This window comes from Nannospalax galili, unplaced genomic scaffold (assembly GCF_000622305.1).
Source record: "Nannospalax galili isolate Female #2095 unplaced genomic scaffold, S.galili_v1.0 scaffold310, whole genome shotgun sequence".
Classification (NCBI taxonomy): Eukaryota; Metazoa; Chordata; class Mammalia; order Rodentia; family Spalacidae; genus Nannospalax; species Nannospalax galili.
Genome location: NW_008328488.1, coordinates 751,156 through 774,041, shown reverse-complemented (window position 1 = coordinate 774,041; position 22,886 = coordinate 751,156). Strand labels below are relative to the sequence as shown.

The following is a 22,886-nucleotide window of genomic DNA, read 5'->3' as shown; positions in this document are numbered from 1 at the left end:
CCTTGCTTTTCTGTACCTCTCTTCACAGCTCCTCACAGGAGAGGCGATGCCTTGGGGACCTCTCTGGACTTGCTTCTAAAGCAATCTGGTTGCATCGATCTTTCTAAAATCTAGCCCTGTTAAACTATCAAACTACCAGCTAAGCCACTGCTCAGGTTTCTAGGGTGAGAAATACGGTTTAGGTAGGCTATTGGGAACTTTAATCAGCCTTGTATACCCAACCTGTCTGAGTGGCCCATAAAAAATATGAAATTGAATACACACAAAACAAACCCCTTTTACAAAACAAAACCACCTGGACAGGCTTTCCGAAGTGATTGCACTGACTTCTGTTCCTCACATCCACCCTCCTGGTACTAAAGCCTCCGATATTAAAGTGGAGCTGTAAACGCTAGTTGGTAACAGTGACTCACATTCCCAGCTTGAGCTGTGTGCCTCCTCAGACCTCCCAGCCCTGATGGAAAGGAATGAGGGTCAGGTAGGTTTGGGGGTCAGGTGAGTTTTTGGCTCTGCCCAAGGTCAAGGCATGAGGAAAACCTGAGCCGGCCGTTTGACAGCCTCAGTGGGTGACAGTTCAGGAGTTAGGAGAGGACATGGGAGGCCAATTCCAAGACAGAGACCAGTCGTCAGGAGGGCATTCCCCCAGCAAGCACCCTGCTGCAGAGGACTGCTTTAAGCTCACCACGCACCCACTTGGACTCTCAACTGAGAGTCGCCTAACCGCAGCTCTGGCTTGCTCCTTCCTGTCTCTTTAACCACTGGGAAGCGGAAGTTGGCATCTCTTGTCCTTCCTGAAGACTCTCCACTTGCCTAGAAAGTCTGGGTAGGATACGGATTTTATGGAGGATTTCCCAGGGGACAGTTTAGATTGGAGGAGGCCTGACTGATGGGCACATCCCCCCGCCCACACAGCCTCCCAGCTTCCGGTCCTGCTCTGAGGTCCAGGTCTCACCTGCCTCCCCAGTTCCCTTTTTCTCCTGCAACACTTTTCCCTCCAGTCTCTACTCCCTTAAATTTGCATATTCATACCCTCGGATCTAAAAACAAATCTCCATCATTGGGAGGGGGGGGCTGCTGAGGAGAGGAAACAGTAACTCACCAAACCAGGAGTGCACCAGATGCCTCCTCTACCCCAGCAGCACCAGAAACAGTAAGATGTAGAAAGAGTATTCGTTACCACCGTAAAATGTAATTTAATTGTAAGCCTTCATGATTTTAACGTAGTGTCTATAGTTAACCAGTTCCCAAAGTTCTTAAACGCTTTCCAGGCTTCTCCCTTGAGTGTTGCCCTGGAGTGCTGTGGGTGGGTTTGTGCCTCTTTCAACAGCACTTTCTGACATCCAGGCTCAGGCGGGTCTTGCAACTGAAAACCGCCTCTCAGGGAAGTGTGTCTTTCGCGTGCCTTCTGCAGTGACTGACTTGAAGACAGGCAATGACTTGTTTTCACGGGCTTTAGGATTTAGTCAGTGAAAGGCAGCAGAGTCCTCTGTGTCACCCATTCATCCAGTAGGTCCCCATTTCACTGGTCTCTCTCTTCCACCCACTCACACATCTGAACATTCCCCAGTGTGGTTTCCATGTCTGTGTTCCTCTGCCCCACGCCATCCACACATTTTCCCTCCTTCCATCCACCCGCTCACTCACCCTCTCAGTCACTGAGTGCTGCCTGTGGAATTGTGTGGTGTGCTGGTGTTTCAGAGATGAAGGAATTTGTCTTTACTGTGGAGAAGCTCCTGACCACTGGCAATGTGAAAGATTGAACAACCTGGATGTGCACAAAGGGCTTTTGGAAACAAACAAACAAACAAACAAACCCAATGTGTTGGCCATGGGAACGGCTTTCCGGGGCCTGACTGGAGCTGCTTTTGCTGTATGATTATGCATGTGCAAAGCAGGGGTTAGAGAAGGTTCTAGAGAGAGCCCAGGAAGCAAGGCTTCTTTAGAGGGTGTGCATGGATTTGGAGAAGGAGAGGAAGCTGACAGGCTGGACTAGTTTCTAGAAGTGAGCACATCCTGCCTGGCGGTGGAGGAGGAAGGTGCCCTAGCCAAGAACACCTGCCTACAGGGGCTGAGCATTAAGGGTTGTTGGACCCTAAAGGGGCTTGTGAGTTTGAGGACGGCAACCAAGGAGAGGAAACTAATAATTAAACTGGGTCAGGTACCTTACCATAGACACGGTAGTCCTTGCCATGGATAATTAGGGTTATTGTCCCATTGTACAGATGAGAAAAGGGAGGCTAGGGAGGGATGGTTCCTGGAGAGGAGCTGACAGATTGCCTTCAAAAGAGGTTACTAGGAGATGGATCCTGGAGGAGGAGAGCAGGGTTAGGTTCTGAAGAAGCACTTCCTTAGGAAAAAGAGCCTTTGTATAGAGCTTGCCCAGAGTCCTGAAGGGAGAAACAGACCTCAGTTCCCAGAGTGGACAGTGTCATGGCCACAGGCAGCCATAGTGAGACCGTAGGCATCCATAGTGAGAGCTTTGATTAGAGGGGGAGAGAGCCTTCCCTTCAAACCCACAGAACAAAGGGGTTTCCCACTCTTACAGGTTTTCGGGGCGGGGGAGCAGGGTCAAGCTTCATGCCATGTGATCTGTCCTGGCCTGACCTAGGTGCCAGTGGGCATGGGATATGCATTAGGTATGAACATAAGTTCAAGGGGGCCACACATAGAATGCTTTCTTATCAATCCTCTGTCTCAGGGAAGGAGGGAGAGAGGGAGGGAAAGAGAGAGAGAGGAGAGAAGGAGAGAGAGCGCTCTGCGGGGGTGTGGTTGATTTCTGGGAAAGGGAGAGAGACAGCTTGAGGGTCTTTGATATAACTAAGTAGGGAATCCTTCAGATCTTATTACTCATCCTGTCTGCTTAGCCAACTTAGGGAGGGAAGTTGGAGCTTAGAGCGGTTCAGCAATCTGCCAGAGTTCACTCAGAACTCTACTGTCTTGGCTGAGTATGATGGGTCAAAAGTTCTGTGAGCCTGTACCCACAAAGCCAAGCTGAGGCATCTGGGCTGAGTGAGAGTGCCCAAGAGGGACAGTTGGGGTGTCTTACCTGCAGTGTGCAGAGGAGATTTAAGGCCGGACTGAGGGCTCATACTGAAAGGTCATTTGTTATGGGAATGCCTGAGTTCTCATCTGAACCCTGGCAGTAATCTCAGTTCTTGTGTTTCTCAGAGAGGAATTCATAGCAGTAGAGCAAGCAGTCAGGAGTTTAGTTAGGGGCCAGAAAGATGGCTCAGTGGGTAAGGGAGCTTGCCACCAAGCTCACGACCTAAGTTCAATCCCTGGGACCCATATGGTAGAAGAATGAACTCTCATAAGGTGTTCCCTGAATTCCACACGTGTGTTGTGGTAAAAGCAGGCATGCATATTCATACACACACACACACACACACACACACAAATAAATGTAATAAAAAGATGATTTTTTTTTTTTAGATAGGGTCTACGTAGCCCTGTTTGGCCTGGAACTCACTATGTAAAGTATACTAGCCTGGAACTCACAGAGACCTGCCTCCCAAATCGAGGTTAAAGGTGTATACCACCACATCCAGCAAATGTTGTTTTTTTAATTAATTAATTTTTATTTTATGTGTGTGAGTGTTTTGCCTGCCATGTGGGTGCTAGGAAATAAACTCAGGTCCTCTGCAAGAGCAGCCAGTGCTCTTAACTGCTGAGCCATCTCTCTCCAGTCCCAGTTCTTTAAAGAGTTTAGTTAGAGCAAGGAAGGAAGCAAGAACGTACTCTGTAGAAAAATAGCTGACAGTGGGGCGGCATGACCTGGGCCTGGCACGCTTAGGGCTTGTTTTTCTTCCCTCCGTGTTTTCCCCTCACTCAAGCCCCCTCAGGGTGGGCACTCCGGGAATGTTCTTCCCAGAAGCCCATTTTACCCAGAATGTAGACTAAGTTGATGTGAGATTGGGAATTATGTCTAGGGGTTTGAGTAACCCTGCAGTTGAAAAGTTCAGTGGGAAAGGGCAGGCACTCAACCTGTTGGCTGGTGAGGAAGTTCCTGACCCGCTAGGGACCCCCACCCACTACCACTTGTTTTATTCTGTGTCTTGTTTTGGGGGTCCCATTGGTCAGTCCCTCAGGAGCTAACCTTCTGCCTGACAAGTCTGGGATCAGACAGAGAAGCCTGCATTATGGCCTGGGTTCTTACCACCCTTAGGCTTGACCAAAGTTCCATTGGTGTTTGTTATCAAGAGGAGACTGTGTGTGGTGGAGGGGGGCATCAGCAGCTGCCCCACCCATTTGCTGGAAGGACCTGATCCCACCCTTCCCCTCACATTGGAGGGGGGAAGAGAATGAGCCTCTAAGTCCATAACCAGACTTAAGGGAGAGGAGCTGCTGGTGCAATTCCATGCAACTCTGACATGCCAGACTTTGTGATGAAAATTGATTCAGATTTGGGTCCTAAGGTTGAAGAGTGACTCTTATTCTGAAGTGACCAGTGAAAATTCCAGTGTCCATTCTTTTGTGGTCTTCTTGGCTCTTCCAAGGAGGCTCTTGGGACATGTTGAGACAGTCTACCCAGGGCCAGGCTGCCTGCATCAAGCAGAGATTTATTTTCTATTGGCTGTGTGACCCTGGACGACTCTTGATCTTTTACAGTGTCTGTTTTTCAGGTTGGGTATTGGCCACTTTTCTCATTTCTGTGACAAAATAACTGTCCTGACAAGTGCAACTTGAGGAAGGACAGATGTATCTTGACTCACAGTTGGAAGTGAGTCTGTCATGGCAGAGAAGGTGTGACTGCGGGAGTGTGAGACAGCTCGTCACATGGCACCTGTGGTTAGGAAGCATGAGAGATGACCGCCGGTGCTCGGCTGGCCTTCTCCTTTTTGTTAAGACCAGGACCCCAGCCCACAGAATGGCGCCCCCCACATTCAGAGTGGGCCTTCCCTCTTTGGCTAAGTCACCCTGGAAACACCTTCCCAGGCACACTCAGAAATGTGTTTCCATAGTGATCCTAAATTCAGTCAAGTCCACAATAAAGATTGCCCAACAGAGATGTGAGATGTGGGTAGTTACTTACTCAGCATCTATTTAGTGAGCACCTACTATGTGCCAGATATTATTCAGTGAGCAAACAGGGAAGATTTCCTGTCACCTGCGGGGTTGTCACTGCAGCAGGGCCGGTTGCAGATGTGATCAGTCATAATGCACCTGGCACACAGCAGACCTCATGAGAAGCTACACCCAACGCACAGGTGGTAGAGATCAGGTCAGTGAGTGAATGGAGCTGTACTGCATGTCCTGGGGAGTGTGGCTCAGAGCATCCAGTGCCGCAGGATAGCAGAACGTGAGAGGGGTGGTCCTGGGCTTTGAGTGTGGGTCAGCTGAGGTGTGCAGGTAGCGGCACCCACACCCTCATGCTTCAGATGTGGCCAGGCCCTCCCAGTGTCTCCCAGTGCCTCCCAGTACCTCCCAGATCCTCCGAGCACTTTCAGCAGTCCCCCCCTCCCCCCGTTTTTCTGAGGACATGGTTTCAAAACCTCTGGAGTTGCTGTGCACACCCACCTGCAGCTTGTTTGAGTTCTCAACATACAATGCCAGCATTGTGTGGCTCTGGGGCTGTTCCCAGGCCCAACCCCAGCATCTCTGCACAGGGTCCCAGGCCAGCCTGGCCCCACAGGGGGCACTTTACCCTCCAAGCATTTCCCTATTCAAATACAGCCCTGCAAAGGTGGCTCCTGTCCTACTGGCATTTTTATTTTTGTTATCTTAATACTATTGTGAAATTATGTTTACTTTATGCCTTGGTAATGTGAGAGGGTGTCAGCTTCCCCAAGAAGATCTGTTAGTACCAGTGACAAGTGGCCAGCCCCTTTTCCAGGGATGGCCAGTGCGGTGATGGATATTGTGTAATCAACCCTTCTCTCTCTGCCTTTCCCACACTGCCGAGACACGCGACCCTCTGGCACTTGGATTCAGTGTGAGCCGCTCAGCAGCATAGCGCCCTTAGATGTCATAGCCACAACCGTCACCCCCACCCCCCACTCATTGTCCACAGTGAGAAAACCCCTGACTTCTGTACCACTTACTTTTCTCATCATGGTGACCAAACACCTGACAAGCTACATAAGGAAAGAAGGTTTGTCTTGAAGTCATGGTGGCTGGGGTGTGAGGCAGCGGGTCACGTGCACCCCCAGTCAGGAAGCAGAGAGAGGTGCATGCTGGTGTTTAGCTCCCTTCCTCCTTTTTCTCTTTTTATTCACTCTGAAACCCCAGGCCATGGCATGGCACTGCCCACACTCCAGGGCAAGTCTTCCAGCCTCAGTTAAGCCTCCCTAGAAACACCTTCACAGACATAGGTGATTCCAAGCCCAGTCATGATGACAGTAAAGATTAGCCCTCACAACCTTTTAGTACCTCGGTTTCCCCACATGTAAAAATGGGAGAAATGGTTCCTTCCTCACAGGCAAGATGGGAACCCTTGTTTGCCAGGTGCCAGCATGGTATGTCAACCTCTTCCCTCCTGGTAATTATACTCACAGCAAACATGTCAGGTGCTAGTATATGTTCTCATGATCCAACAGTAACCTGAATAGATCAGTGACCCATTTGACAGGTGCAGAGAACTGAGGCTCAGACAGTTCAACTACCTTACCTAGGATTATACTTCCAGGAAGTGGTTGAAGCATGTTTGAAACCTAGTAACCTGACCCTAGAAGATAGCCTTTCAATCAGTCGTCTGTGGACACTGAAGATGGTAGTGCTGGGCCTGTGGAAAACAGAGTAAGAGCAACAGTCTGTGCAGGTCAGATGTTTAGGAAGGGTTTGCTGAACGCACTGAGGGCATGTGCACAGCACTGAGCAGCCACCTTGGCATTCAGAGGAAGTCACTGACTCTGTGTGTGTTTGCATACCGATTCCATCACTAGCAAGGTGTGCATGGGGGTGGGTGTTGGAAATAAATTTGTTTAATGGCCATGTAGATAAGGTTGCTGCAGGTAAAAGAAATGAGGAAGCCTGTAGCTGGCCCCTCCTCTCCACCAGCCACCTTCTGCATCCAAACAAGGATTCATGTCCTTGGTGCGTGTTGGCCCTGTTTGCAGTGAATCTCAGGAGCATCAGTTGGCAGTGGGGTGTACCTGCGGTCAGATGGGGAGTCCAGAGCCTGATGGTGTCCTCTGGCTAGAGGCCAGCAGGGAGCCAAGCAGTCCTTGCTGACAGCAACACAGAGGGCCAGAGGGTCCCTCACCTGTTTGTTTGTCTTGAGGACAAATCATGTCAAGGCTCTGTCTTGACTAGTTCTTGCTCTTAAAAAATTATTTTTATTTTATGTGTATGAGTGTTTTGTCTGCATGTATGTAAGTGTACCTGTGTGTGCAGTGACTACAGAGGCCAGAAGAGGGCATCAGCTCCCCTAGAACTGGAGTTAAGGATGGGTGGTAGTCACCTTGTGGGTGCTGGGAACTGAACCTGAGTCCTCTGGAAAAGCAGTAAGTGCACTTAACCGCTGACCCATCTTTCTTGCTATTTTATTGAGACAGGGTCTCATTGTATAGCCCAGGCTAGCCTCAAAGTGTCCTCCTGCTTCTGCCTCCCCACAGCTAGGATTCCAGGCTGCTAGCTATACACATTGTTCAAAGATTGTCATTCTTTTAAGAAGGGTCCAGCAACTCAGAAGACCCTAGGGGCATCCTTGAATATATCACAACCGCCTTGAGTTCCCACTGATGCCCCTGGGCTGTCAAGAAAAGGGGGAAGTTGTGCTAATTAAAAGCAGGCATTATTGTAATCCCCAGGCTAATCTGTTTGGAAAGATTGCCAATTAAATTGTTAAAATAGGTGGCTCTCAGACATGACCTCTCTCGGCCACCAGGAATGATTTTTCCTCTAAAACTTAGCCCAGTGTTTATCTTGAATATTAACAGCTATGTATTTAATACTTTGTGTCAGACACATACCTTTAAATCCCAGCATTTTAGGAGGCAGAGACAGGTGAATCTCTATGAGATCAAGGCCAGCTTGGTCTACAAAGCAAGTTCCAGGCCAGCTGGGGCTACAGGGAGACCCTGTGGGAAGGAAGGAAAGAAGGAAGAATTTTGATTTCCTCAAAGCTGTCATCAATAGAGAAAGCGCTGACATTCTTGCTATAATCAAGGACGTGGAGAGCATCCATCTGCTGGCAAAATATCACTTTGTCCACATCACAGTCAGAGCTAAGCCATTTAACCACACAGTGCTCAGGTATGGAAATGATATTATCTTGAGGACGTGAGCAAGGCCTGTTGGGCCACTTGAATCACAGTCAGACAGTAGTATCTCCTTATGATGAACACACAGGAAACAGCTGAAAGTGCCACGTGACCGTTTTGCTCTGACCACTGGTCTCATGTCGGCATTTCCCCCTGAGGTGCCTCTTTCCCTGTCTTCCCTGGAATGAGTCTCCTGGTGTTTCTGCCTTCCGGACCCACACTGCCATCTGGCCTGCCAGCCTGGACTACCGACCCACTTGCTGTGTGCCCCTTTGAGCTCTACGGGTGCAGTGGTTCAGTGGGGTGCCTCCTGGGTTCCTCCCGTATGGAATGGCCTCCATTCATTTGAGGGCTAATCATGGTCCACAGGTGGCAACATTGTTATGCCCTTGGTTCGATGCAGTGCAGTGCAGGCATCATCTGTTTTTGTTACTACAACTAATAATCAAATTCTTTATCTTGACTGCTTATCAAAATTTACCCCTTTGGGTTTCAGCTCCAGTGGCGGAGACTAATTTTGGGGAAGAAGTCAGCAAATGGAGCTCTCTTGAAATCCTGAGGGGTACCAGAATGTTGTCACGTGTACTGCCTTGGCCTTCTCCCCTCCGGCGGCCTCTTTACGCCTTTGATGGCAGCTTCTCTCTGGGAGCAGCTCTGCAGTTTGGAGGCTTTGGGTAGCCGGGTGGGGAGAAGCGTGGTTGGTGAGATGCAGGGGTGAGGACCCTGCCATCCCGGGACCCTCGTCTTTAGACTGGTTTGGCGATTGAGGGCCGACTTGAAGATGGCGGTTTGGTTCTCTCTCACTGTAGAGTTTTGTGGGGATTTTGTTGTCGGTGCCTGTGTGTATGTCTTGAAAGTTCACAGGTCCCCTCCCAGCCCAAACAAGGATTATTGCATGCCTGCCAAAAACATCAGCCCCCAAGTCCCCATAACTTGGGGGAATGAAAGCCTGGGAGACATTGCCGTGGCTACCCAAGCTTTAGGCGGGAAGCCCCGTGCAAGTCCACCCTGGCTAAAAGCCCTTTAAACACACTGCTATCACTGAATTGCTGAACCTAGGGAGCAGGTCGCCCATAAGTCAGGATGCTGTGGTTTGGTTTTCAAGGGAGCCCTTTAGAAGAATTTGTTTCCTGGTATGAGCTACTAAGTCTGAAAGTGAAAGAGATGGGCTGAATTTATGTCCATGCTTTGTATGGCTCATGGCAGCTGGCTTAAAAAATTAATCTGAGCGCTTTCTTAAGACTTACATCTTCAAAAAGCCAAGAGCCGGGAATGGGATGGGTGGGGAAGCTCCGTATTATTAAGGATCCTTGTTAGATAGTCCTGATGATTGAGCTTGATTGGGTAGTTCATGTCCCCTCTTTTCACTTAGCAGATTCTGGTTTGAGGATTCACTGAGAGCCCTATCACTTGGGTCTTGTGTAACCAATGTTCCAAGTGTGCCCTTTTCTCCCTCTTCAGCCCTGCCCAGCAGCCACCTGTCAGCCTTCCGCCACGTGCCAACTTCCCCAAGAGGCCCTGCCATGTGAGAATGAGCCAGACACTGTGGTTGCCCACATCTGGTTGTGGGAGCCAGGAGGTTGTCCAAATTCTCTGCAAGCTCTACATGTGTAGCTGAGGGTTGGATCAGAAAAGTAAGAGTGACTTCATGGAGGGACAGGCACTGGAGTTGAGCCAGGGAGGCCCCAAGCAGAGTGAATGGCGGTAGTGTGGGCACAGGAGAGTTGAGGAGGCTTCCTGAGGGTGAGCGTGATGGTTGCTGCTGAGCCAGGCATCTTATTTCGCTTACTCTTTAGAGCACAGGCTGGCACACTTTTTTAGGAAGAGTCAGATTGCAAATATTTGAGGTTTTATGGGCCAAAGATCTCTGTCACAACTGTTCAACGTTGCTCTAGTGGTATAAGGCAGCCAGAGGCTACAAATGAAGGTGGCTGTGTGTCATGAGTGTTGCTTAAAGAAACAGGTATCCAGTTGGCATCAGCCCAGGCCACAGTTTGCCAGTGTTACCGTATAATACATTTGATATAATCTCTATTTTATGGAGGATGCAGCTGAGCAACTGAGAGTAAGAAATTAATTTGTCCTGGATCAAGAGCCAATTTAACTTGATCCAGTCCTAAAGGACTGTGTTCATCCTCTCTACGCGCGTGCCCTATCTCTCCTCCCTTGCAAGGGTGGAGTGCATTCTGGGAAGAGTGAGCAGAGGGAATGCCTTGAGTCACAATGTGAAAAGTTGCCTTTACCTCACTGGGAAGAAGAGAGCTGGTGATGACTCTGATCGGGCAGCACCATTAGAGCTGAGCCCTAGGAAGATTAACTCAGCACTTGCTGTTCAGGGAGGATAAAGTTTACAGATGAAAAGCTTTTGTTTGTTTTTGCTGTGCTAGGGATCAAACACAGGCTTCAGACACACCAGGCAACCACTCTACCACTAAGCCGTATTCCCCAGTCCTTGATATTTCTGAAACGGGATCACTCTGTAGCTTAGCTAGCCTTGAATTTGCTATGTGGCCCAGGCTGGCCTCAAACCCATAATCCTCCTTCAAGTGATGGTTACAGGCATGTGCTACCACCCATCTGCAGCAAGAATTCTCATTTTGGAGTAGAGAGGGTCACTTTGCCCAAGTCATCTCTGGCCACTATAGCCTTTTAAAAGTTCTGTATCCCTCCTACCACACAGCCTCTCTATGGCTCCATTCTGCATATGTATGGACATGTGCATGTATGTTTACACACTTCTTGAAAGAAAGTGGTTTTACCTTGGCTTCCAGCTGGAATGTGTGGAGTCATATCAAGGGTTAGTGTTCTTAACAGCAATCCTGTTTGGAAGAACTGTAACCACCTTGGAAGGGCCAGAGGTGAGCTCTTTGCCAGTGTCCAGAAGGAGTTCCTTGTCTCACTCAGCTGTGTTCTTGGGGCACATGGCTTTAAACTTCTGGATACTATGGTGGTTCCTCCCACATGGCTGGCGAGATGCCTCATGGGCTTTGAGAGAGCATTGTGGGCACTGCCTTTCCTGGCTAGTAAAGTGTACCGATCAGCTGTCAATCACTGTGACACATTAACAGACTAGTTTATCTTGGCTCAGCTTCAAGATTTCAGTTCCGGTGAATAAACTGAAGCCTAGAAAGGCTGGGCAACAAGATGACATTCAGATAGTAAGGCTTTGGGTCTTGGTGGTTTTAAGTTTTCATTCTCTCAGCATAACTAAATAGAGGAAGGAGTTACAGGGTGTCATGAGGGAGGAATGACCTACCATAATAGATTTTATTCAGAAAAGCACTGTTGGAGATTGTATAGGGGATTCTAGAATAACTAAGCCTGACCTATCTCCTGGCTCTGCCACTTATTATGACCTTGAACAAGGTATTTTGCCTTTTATCCCTTCAGTTTTTCCCTCTGAAAAATGGCCACCATGATTGGACCTACTCCACAGAATGAGGATTGAAGGAGTTCGTGTGTGTAGTGTGCTTAGACAAGGCTTGGGGACAGCAGCACTGCCTGCTTTGGCAGGTGTCTGCCAGGCTCCTGTTCTGTGTCAAGTACTTTTCTTCAAATCTGTTGATTCACTGTTCTGACCTCATCATAACTGAGAAGTATCCAGTATTGGTCTAATCTTACAGAAAAGAAAACCTTACCTCAGAGAGGGTTGGTGGCTCATCTGAGGCATTCTTCCGTCTGTCTGTCCATTTATGTTTGGGGTGCATACTGAGAAGTTCTGCATGCTGAGTTGTAGGATCCTGTGGAACATCACTGACTGAACAGATGCACTCTGTGCTGCCTTCAGAACTGGGGCTGGGACTCAGATTGGCCTCTGCTCCTTCTAGTGGTTTTCTTCCTGCTCTTCTTAATTTAATGACTGCTTAAATTTCAGTTTGGCCATTTTAACGACCACTGTGGTGTTTTTCTCCCTTAACTGTCTCTGCGTTTATAAACTTGAAGATGAGGTTGCTGTTGTAGCTCAGTTGGTCGAGTGCCTGCCTAGCATGTGTGAAGTCCTGGGTTTGACTCCAAGAATCAGATAAAACCAGGCATGGCAGTTCACACACATAATCTCACCACTCAGGTAGTAGAGGCAGGGAGATCAGGAGTTCAGGGTCATCTTTGGCTGTACAGAGGATTCAACTGCAGTCTTAGCTGCATAAGACACCAGCTCGAAAACAAATAAGATAGGGTAAAATTGGAGATTATCTTGCTTTACTAGACTTCTGGTCTTTGACAATTTGGGAGTCGGGGGAAGAGTGGAACATTGATTCGAGAACTGGGATACTGTGTTAAATAAAAGAATCTGTGAGTCTGGTGCACACATGGGTCTCCACAATGAAGTTGGAGCTTCTGGATGAGGGACGGACAGACAGAAGCAGCTGCTCTCACCTCTAACTAGAACTTGCAAGCCACATGTATGCTTGGGCAGAATCTGTGGGTGGAGGGAGAACAGACCCCTCAGCTTCTAGAGACAACAAGGATTTGGATATGAACCTGTTGCTGGGCCCAGTTGAGGGGGGACCATCCTTTCTTTTGAGCAGTCATTCATGTCACTGAGAAAGGTGGGGTTGTGCAAGAACTTATGTGTCTGCCCCCAACTCATGTTCCCCTACAAGCTCAGAAATCACACATAAACTTAGTACTCTCAGTCAACAGGGAAATACTTTGCTTGGGCTGTTTCTGGCTTTGACAGCTGGGGAGACAGTTTTCAGGTTAGAGTTTTCTTGTACTCCCTGCTTCGAAAAAAATATTCGTTCGCTCTGATAATTCCCCCAGGGTCAGGTGTATCGCACGTTCACCTCATAGAAGAATAGGGCGGGACGGTCTTTGGACCCCTCCCCTGAGCTTCTAGCCAATTGTACGTAATTCTGCTATAATTGCACGCGGCCTCCTGGCCTTAGGGAGGTGCTAGAGTATACAGACTGGGAAAGGCTAGCTGAAGGGGAGCTGCCATCTATACAGCTGTGGGGAAGTCGTCATGCTGGGGTGCAAGTTTTCAGTGGTGAGGCTGCTTTTGGGTCCTCCGAGCTCTGTAAGTAAGCCCAATAAATTCATTGGTTCCTCAAGTTAGACTTTGATGGAATCTACTTTGGTTTGTTGCTGGTGTCCTATAAGGAGAGGGTAGACATTTGTCTCCCCAGGGAAAGAGTTCCTGCTACAGGTGTTGGAATCGGCTGGGTTTTGTCCTAGACTCCTGATGGTGAAATGGTGGCTGGCTTTTAAATTAACCTGAATAAATCTGTGATGCTGGTGAGTCCACGTGTGATGGAAGGGGCTCTGTGTTCCCCCTGGCTTCTTTACAAGAAAAGCAGGCTCCTGAGAACTCTGCTCATTCAATAGCCCTCCTCGCCCTGAAATGGCCTGTTCAAAGATGCCCATTGGGTGGTAACTTCCCCATACGGTTTCTCCATAAAGAGAAAAAGATGAGGAGGGGTGGGGAGGCCCCGCTTGTGTTCAGAGCTGCAGCATCTCAAAGCGGTCTGGAACTGTTTAGTTCCTTGTCCCTGGCCTATTCAGGCCTCTGCCTGTTTTGACGCTTGCTTTAGCTTTTCCCTGGGTCTTACACAGCTTTCTCAATAGGCGGGGCCCACTGTGGCGCGCTGAATGCCATCCCAGCACAATGCACTGAATTTTAATGGCTCTGGCAGCTCGGGAGCTCTCCACTAGCCCGTGCTGTCAGCACAGCGACTGCCGCACCCGAGCATGGGCCAGCGGTTGCTGTAACCATGCAGTAGGTTCTGCCCAGGTTCCTGAAGTTGCCTGTGTGCTTCCTTACAGATCTACACGGATTGGGCCAATCATTACCTTGCCAAATCCGGCCACAAGCGGCTCATCAAGGACCTCCAGCAAGATGTGACTGACGGCGTGCTCCTGGCCCAGATCATCCAGGTCGTAGGTAAGCTCACGTTTCTCCTTGAGGACTGTGGGTCACAGCAGAGCCAGCCCAGAAGGGTTTAGTGGGCTGAGGGAAAAGACCCTGGACATCTCTGAGGTGGTGTTCTGACCACGTGTTGGCCTTTCACTTGATTCTGTGTTTGGACTCTGTGGGGCCCACTTGCCTCCTAGAATACACTCAGCAGGACTGGGGATGTAGCTCAGCAGGAAGCGTGCTTGCCTAGCACGGAAGCCCCATTCCATCCCTAGCACTTTACAAAGTGGTGTGGCGATGCAGGCCAGTGGGTAAAGGCAGAAGTTGAAATCCATCTTGACAACATAGTAAGTTTGAAGCCAGCCGTGGCTCTGGGGAAAAAAAAAACAAAAAACTCCCGACAATCTCACTTTGGCCCCTTTAGGGGAGAGACTGGCTCGGGCCAGAAGGCCAAGTGCTGCGGTTTGCCAGGCCTGCCCTGCTAGCTTCGCCGTCTAGCTTTCTGGCTTTCTTTTCCCCCAACCCCCATATTCTTTTGGTTGAGGGAAGACTTTGGAAATACTTCAAGAAAGAAAAGAACACAGGACTGGTTTAATCCTGCCAACTTTGAGGGTGAGATATCAAAGGCTAAAACTCCACAGATAGTTGGTAGTTTTTAATACTAGGGGAAGGGAGCTCTAGCAATGAGATTCCGGGTGGGTGGGTGTGTGTGTGTGTGTGTGTGTGTGTGTGTGTGTGTGTGTGTACGCGCACGCGCCTTTGCCCTGACCTAAGAGGGCAGGTATGTGGATGCGTGGCTGCTGGCCAACGTTCTGTGGCCCTGCCTGAGGGGGGAGCTGAGGAGACGGGGGAGATACATTAGCCACCGTTATGCTGATGTTTGTCTTCAGCAGCGGTATAGTCTGCATGTGCCAGGGGAGAAAGGACAGAGCCCCAGTGCCTCTGGAGGCTTCTGTGGAAAAGCTGTGTTCCCTTCAAGTGTGAGAAGTGAGTGGCTTTCACAGAGCAGCTGTGCTAAAGTCTTTGGGGGGTACCTGGTGACACAGGCTGGAAGTCAGGATTGCCAGTGCTGCTCAGAGCACAGGTTCCCTGCTGCCCTGGGGGTGATTTCCTCAGATACAGCTGTTGGTCCTCCTCTAGTTCCCATTTTCCCACCCCACCCTGTTAGACTTTTCTCTTCCTATATAGCCAGCTGTCACAAAGACATCCATTTAAAAACAAAATGTCTTTACTATCTCACAGTTTCCTTACATTGAGTGCAGGCTGGGCCATGGGTCCAGTGTGTCCTGGGCCCCACCCTCATGTGGAGGCCCTCTAGGGGGAGGGTTTGCTTTCACAGTCGCTCAGTCTCTGAGACTCGTTTCCATGGGACTGCAGGACTCTGGGTCCTGGCTTGTTGCTGGCTGCCAGCTGGGAATCACCCTCACCTCACCGAAGCTGCTCTTTACTTCTTCAGTGCCAGCAAGGGACAAGTCTCTGGAGGATGGACTGACTCTTACATCATGTAACATCGCCGTTACAGTTATAGGTCCTGCCTGTGCTCAGAGAGGATTGTCCCAGGGCACAGATGTGAATGCATCCTGGAAGGTCACCTAGTCTCTGTGGGTCTCTTCCATTCCTCCTCTTCCTCCCCCTCTTCATTGTTATGTGTATCAAGGTCTTAAGATGTTTCTCCCATTTTCCTGTACTCCTAGGAAGTAGGTAATAGTCTTCCTATTTCACAGATGGAGAAATGGAGGCCCAGTGAGGCCGAGGGGCCTAATATCAATCACATGACAAGCCTGTGTGGAGCCTCTAGTCCAGTCAGTCTGCTCCCTAAGGCTTCTTTCAGTGACCATTTACGGAGCCCCTCAGTGCCATCCTGTGCATTTGCTAGGGATGAGAGATGGATGTGCAGGGCTCGCAGGGTTGAGGGCTATGGTGCCATCTTGTTCACATCTGAGCAGGTGTTGAGGTTCTCTTAGTGGACTCGTGGCTGGGATATAGCCTCCTTTAAGAAAGTCTCAGGGTTGTGCTGAGTGGTCGTACTGAGTGCTTTACTGAGAGCTTACCCTGGTTTCATCACAATCAGCCAGAGAAAAAGGGAGGACTGACCACACCAGAGGTCTTTGCATGCCCTTGCTTCATCCCTCACAGCTGCGGCCCCTCAAGAGGCCGCCTGCTTCTGTTGCCCTTACTCTTTCTTTGTGTGTGTGTGTCTATGAGTGGGGGAAGGGGGATATGGCTGTGGTGGACTTGTTAGTGTGTGCATATATATGTGTGCATGTGTGTGGTGTGTCTCTGTGTGCATTTGTGTGGTGTGTGTGTGTGTAGGCCAGAGGGGTTGATGGCAGGTATCTTCCTTGATTACCCTCCATGTTTATTTTTTCTTTTTCTTTTGGTCTTTTTGAGACAGGGTCTCCCCGTAGCCCCAGCTGGTCTGGAACTCACCATGTAGATCAGGTTGGCCTTGAACTCATAGAGATCCAACTGCCTCTGCCTCCCAAGTGCTTGGTGCACCACCACACCCAGCTTTATTTTTATTTTTTCAGATTTATTTCTATTTATATGTATTGGTGTCTGCATGTATGTTTGTGTACATGCATAGGAATTCCTGCAGAAGCCAGAAGAGGGCATTGGATCCTTTCCACCTGGAGCCACAGGCAGTTGTGAGCTGTCCAGAATGGGTGCTGGGAACTGTGCTCTGATCCTTGGCAAAAGCAGCAAGCACTCTAACTGCGGATCTCCCTAGCTGCTTCTTTGTTTTTAAACTGGCAGTCATGCTTGCTTTCACTTGTTATGCAGTCTCATGATGCAAGTTAGCTATCAAATAGGAAAATACGTTTGGAAATTGATGTGCTACTAGATAGTACTCAATAGCAGCTGTCTAGGACAGTAGGCAGAGCAGGATGATGAGGGCTCAGCATCCGTGGCAAGTGTCATGGTAGATTAGCCATGCCTGCCGCAGGCTTAGAAGTGGCACATGTAGGGTGCGTACCGTTGATTTTTCTGAGTGTTGTTCTGAGGATGTGAGGCATCCATTTTTATCATTGCTGAGAGGAGAATGCTTGTCAGAATCTATTCAGAGGAGCAGCTCATTAGAGTCAAAGCTGCTGAGCTGTCATTTAGAGGCTCAGGTTAGCACCTCCATTTTTCTTTACCAAAATGCTTGGACTTAGATAAGTTTGGGATTTGGGACTTTTTTTATGTGTGTGAGTGTTTTGACTGTGTGTATGTTAAGTGCACTTCTGTGTGCAGTGCCCACAGAGACCAGAAGGAGGCGTTAGATACCCTGGAACTGGAGTTACAGATGGTTGTTAACTGCCATGTACATGCTGGGACCCAAATCCAGGTCCTCTGCCAGAGCAGCCAGGGCTCTTAACTACCGAGCCATCTCTCCAGCCCTCAGAATATTTTTTAACTTTGGAATATTTCCAAATAGAAGAGATATGTTGGGGATGTTTAAGAGTAAGCCAGAAATTTTGTTTCATGGGCATCTTACACACATAGCCCGAAGATAGCTTTATTCAGTGTTTTCAATAATTTTGTACATGAAGCAAAAGGCTTATGGCGTGGAAATTTCTACCTGTGGCATCAAGTTTACACTCAAAAGTTCTAGATTTTGGAGCAGTTAGAATTTGAGATTCTCAGATGAGGGATTTAATCATGTGCCAGCTGCTTTGGTGACACTTCAGGCTCCAGAAGAGGACTGCTCAAGTTATGGCTTCCCAGGATGACAGGTACCGGCTGCTGATCTCCCTGGTGGTGCTGTGCCAGGGCTCACGTCTCTGGGTGTGCGCAGAGGTCCAGAAGATGGAGAACAGGAAGGCAGCACGTCTGACCTAATCTGTGAGTGAGGTCAGTGAAGCCTCTCTTAGAACATCTCCTGGTCTTTCTTTCTTGTCGCTGTGATGAAGCACTGACAGAAGCAACTTACAGGAGAGAGGATTTGCTCTGGCTCACAGCTGCAGCGGAATGGAGTGCATTGTGGTAGGGAGGACGTGGTGCAGGAACAGGAAACTGCTGACCACACTGCATCCACACTCAGGAAGCAGAGGAAGAACGGGAAGTGGCCCTGGACTACTAATGTTCAAGACCCTGTCCTGCCCCCAGTGTTCCACTTCCTTCCGCAAGGCTCCACCTCCTGAAGGTTTTACCAACTTCCCAAACAAAGCCACTAGTTGAGGACCAAGTATTCAAGCATATGAGATTATGTAAAGTAAATACTGCTCCGTGTGGTGCTCCTGTGGGAGGGGCAGCACTGTGGCCTGGGTGTCGTTATTCACTCCTGCTCCTCAACGCTGTAGTCAGTATCTCCCCCATTTATATGTTATTAAAATCTATGTCTATCTCTATCTGAAATGTATTTGTGTGTGGAGCTGTCTTTAGTCCATACCCATTGCATACACATATCTACGTAGCAGTTTTCCAGATGTAGAGTCCCACTGGCCCCACCTGTGCCATTCAAGGCTGCCTTTGGTCTTTGGCGGGGTGTTCCTGTGTGTGCCCAGAAGCCCAGAAGCCCAGCTCTCACGGATCCGTCTCCTGGTTGCCCGGCCAAAGCTAGAAGAACAACCATCATTTCACCTTCTGTGGTTTGTCCTCTTGAGGTTCGGTCTGAGGTTCTCTCTGGGAAGCCAGCATTTAGCCTGGGACTGGCATGTGATGAAGTTCAGGGAAGCTTGAGAGGATCAGCGGTCAAGAATTTTACTCCTTTAAGCCTGGCTTGGATAGTCCCAACAGGTGGCATGGATGTTTCCCCTTCTCTGTGGTTACGATTACTTTCAACATTCCTAAACTCTGTATCACGCCCTCCTGTTTGCCAGGCTGAGACTGCAGCTCCCAGCTACCAGGTTTGGAAGGAACGTGTGAGAGCCACGGTGTGATACGTTGATCTATGGAAAGCACTCAATGACTTCTTAGTCCTTCCCTGGTGGGCGGCTCACCACCCCTTTAGGAACGCAGGCAGTTGGAGTCCTTTAAAAGCTCGTCACTCAATTTGTTCACCTTGCTGTATCGAAACACCTTGGACTGAGGGCCTCATCAACAGTCTCTCGTTGAGGAGATCAAGGGGCCATCAGATTTGGTGTCTGGGAAGAGCTTGCTTAGGGTTTCTAGACAGCACCCTCTAGTCCTCATGTGGTGGAAAGAGGGGAGAGGGTGGTGAGATGTCTTTCCAGGGCTTCTGTTATAAAGGTTTCTCTAATCACATTCATGAAGGCTTTGTCCTCCTGGCTAAATCACCCCCCAGTGACCCTGTCTCCAGATCCCAGCACATTGGAAACTAAGTTTCAGCTCATGAATTTGGAGGTGGGGATACGAATGTTCACGTGGCAGCCCCTCTTTTATTGACCAGGTTCTTTCTTAGTATCACATGAGTATCAGGTACGCCAAGAACAGTCTAAACCAGGGCATTAGAATGAATTGAGACATTAGTGGATTATAATCACAGAGTAAAATATGAGCTATACAGACAATGAGTAGGTAATTTACAAATAAGCACATCGCTGGAGAAGACAGGGGCATGCTGCAAGAGTGTGCTGCTGCTGTTAAGCACAGAGGGAGCTGCAGGCCTCGTGGAAGCCCTCGGTGGGCACTGAATCTGGAGGAGCTTGCCGAAGGCAAAGCTCGGGGCCTCCTGTTTGTACGCGTCTTGAAAAGTGAGATCTGGTCGCCATGAAAGGGGTTATCAGGAACACATCATGGTCATGTGATGAGAACCCAAGTCTGGTAAGGGGTAGATGGGAGTCAATGGGTTTCTGATATTGTATTATGATGAACCTGACCTAACTTCTTTGGTGATCCAGTCGGGAATGGAGCATCTAAAACTAACCACGAGGAATTTCAGACAAACCCTAATTGTGGAATATTCTATTTAAAAAAAAAATATTAAGCCAGCAACAAAACTGATCTATACCTAGCTCGTATTTCACAAAACCATCAGTGCCTTGAAAGACAAAGTAAGAAAGTATTCCAGAGTGAAGAAAGCTGAAGAGGGCTCCTTCTCAGACAGTGTTGAGTTGGTTGTCAAACCTGGAGTACTGGCATCACATCCATGTTTAATTTTCTGACTTTGTAATTGTACCATGAAAGATGGTATCTGTGTTCTTTGGAGATCCACACAGAATACGGGGCACAGGGTGTGAGCTGTGCAGCTTACTCTGAAATGATTCAGGCCAGGGGTAGTGGAGCATGCCTATAGAATCCAAGCCTATAGAATCCCAGCAGTAGACTGAGGCAGGGAGATCACTTGAGGCCAGGAGTTCAAGACCAGCCTAAGTAACATATCAAGACACTGTCAAAAATGGTAATCAGATGATTTATTAAAAATAATGTGTCCTGGGGGCTGGAGAGCTGGCTCAGTAGTTAAGAGCACTGGTTGTTCTTGCAGAAGACCCAGGTTACAATCCCAGCACCTACATGGCAGTTAACAACTGTCCGTAACTGCATCCAGGGGATCCGACGGCCTCTTCTGTCCTCCGTGGGCATTGCACAACCCGGGTGTACTTACCTACATGCAGGCATAACACACATACACATAAGATAAAAATAATAAATATTTTAAAAACTAAAATAAAATAATGTGTTCCTCAATAGAGGAAAAAGAGGGGTTGGGAAGAGGGAGAGAGAAAATGGATCTCAACTTAGGTGGGAGGTGGGAAGCAGAAGCAGACCAGGAAAGTGCTCCTGGAGGAGGGGCTTGTGAGGAAAGCCTGAGGGAGGAAACACAGGGTCCACAGGGTTGTGTCAGGCGGGGTCCCTGGGTATAGCACAGGGGATGCTGGGCTTCCGCCTAGGACCCAGATTATTTCCAGCTGGGAAGTGGCATCAGATCTGTGACTTCAAGAGAAAGCTTCATGCTCGACCACCTGTTTCTACTCAGTCTTCACCCGTCCCAGGTGACCCCACCTCCACCCTTCCCCACTGTGCCTTCTGTCGGGTAGGTGGAAGTGTGGGCCTTCCACTGTTACCATTGAAGTCCCTGCCTTTGATAACAGAAGGTTGGGTCTCCACACTCAGCCTCTTGCTAGTGTGAGGATCTTGAGTCACAAGCTGCCACCTCATTCCAGTGCCCAGGTACCTGGAAGCTCCTCGAGGCCAGGAAAGCCATGTGAAGAGAGGAGGTGGGTGCCTCACATCTGTTCACTTTGCTGTCACTAGAGAGAGACTCCAAAGGAGCTACAGTAAAAGGAGGGGAGGAGGGAGGAGGGGAGGGAAGAGAGACAGAGAAAAGGGAGGGAGGGAAGGTATTGAAGAAGAGAGCTGGAAAGAAGGAAGGGGTCCTCCTAGGAATGGGGAGAATTGAGAGGCTCTCATTTTCCACTCCGCCCCCGGGCTGCCGTTGTGATCATGCCCTGGAAGTTTAGGTAACCTGTGGTACTGTACCTCTCTCTATAGCCAGGTGTGCTAAAATGTCCTGCATGCTTTCCAATCACTAACTTGTCACCCTGTGTGCAGACAGATCATGTTAGTGGGGCTGAGAATGTCTTGAACAGACTGGGAAAATAAATTATCATAGGCTTTTGGAGATGCCGGTTTTAATCAGGGTTGAACACTCTGGAGAGAAATGTTTTGCTTCTTTAATTATCTGCTTTTTGGCTCCAACCGAAGACCCATTACACTGAGTTAATACATTTGGCTATGAAGGTCCGAAAGAACCAGCAGTGCTTCTAATTAGTACTGAGTATTTATGACAACCATAGGGATTCTTGGGGGTTTAGGTAAGAGGTATTTAAGCTACATAAAACTGCAAACTAGGAGACCCAAGACTTACCTTGTAGTCTTTAGCATTTAATTTGAGTTGGATTAGCCTGCTGACTTGTCTTTGCATGGACTGAGTGACGTTAAGTAGACGCCACACTGTGGGTTTATCTCCACTGCTGTAAATGGTAGCATTAGATTACTGGGGCACTGGTGTTTGGATTCACAGAGCCCATGAGTAGGCTTATGTGAGGGGCTGCAAGTGAGAAGTAGAGGGACAGTTAGACCAAACTCTTTCGTTTCCGTTACCCAGATGCAATAGCAAAGAATCTTTAATATTCCCAAGTGACTCTCTAGGATCCCAGCTACCCTCCCTTCTCTCTGATGAGCCCTGGTAGATCTAAAGCTGTGTGGGCACTGGCCAGGACTTAAGGAAGTGGGCACTGATTGTAGGTACTGATCAGGACTCAGTGGTTTACAACTTTGGCTCTCATGAGTATGCAGTGGATGACACCTTGGTTGTCCATTCTCAAGAACCACATGCTTCCTCTAGCATATCGAAGCCCAAGACCAGCCACTGTGCCTGCCATAGCTTCCCACGGGAGCAGGAATGTTACGAGGGTGTCCGCTTCTTTTCTTGTCTTCAGTGTGTGCATCTATATTTACCAGTGAAGGGACAGCTGCCTCAAACTGGGTAGCAAAGCCATCGCTGAAATGTTCAGAGCTCCCCTTTCTTCATTCCATTTGACAAATATTTACTGAACGGCTGCTGTGCCAGGCGCTGCCCTGAGCTCTGGGGTCATGGTAGGAAATGAAGCCGATAGAAATCTGTCTCTGGAGTTTATGTGACAGTGATCTATTCTGGGTACTTCTGTTTTCTGATGGACTAAAGAACAAATGTCTGAGTTGGTCTGCTCACTGACCACCTCCCTCCCTCCTTGTCTCTCCCCCACTCCTTATGTCCCTATCTTTCTTCCTCCCTCCCTCCTCCTTCTCCCTCCTCCCTCCCTCCCTCCCTTCCACTAGGGATTAAACCCAGGGTCTTGTGCATGCCAGGCAAGGGCTCTATAACTGAGCCACGTCCCTGGCCATTGGGCATCTCTTTATGTCTTTTCTTGACACTCTTTTGGTCATAGGCTTTCTAAAACTCC

General features: G+C 48.9%; 1 protein-coding gene across 3 annotated transcripts in view; it reads left to right on the top strand.

Annotated features, from left to right (window-relative positions):
• The window catches only part of Nav2 (neuron navigator 2), a 402,958-nt gene that overhangs the window by 110,349 nt on the left and 269,723 nt on the right, over positions 1 to 22,886 (top strand). For all 3 annotated transcript variants that reach the window (XM_017796647.2, XM_017796645.2, XM_017796641.2), the window contains exon 2: positions 13,965 to 14,082. In XM_017796647.2, the coding sequence (XP_017652136.1) occupies positions 13,965 to 14,082 (118 nt within the window). The remainder of the gene's footprint in view (positions 1 to 13,964; positions 14,083 to 22,886) is intronic.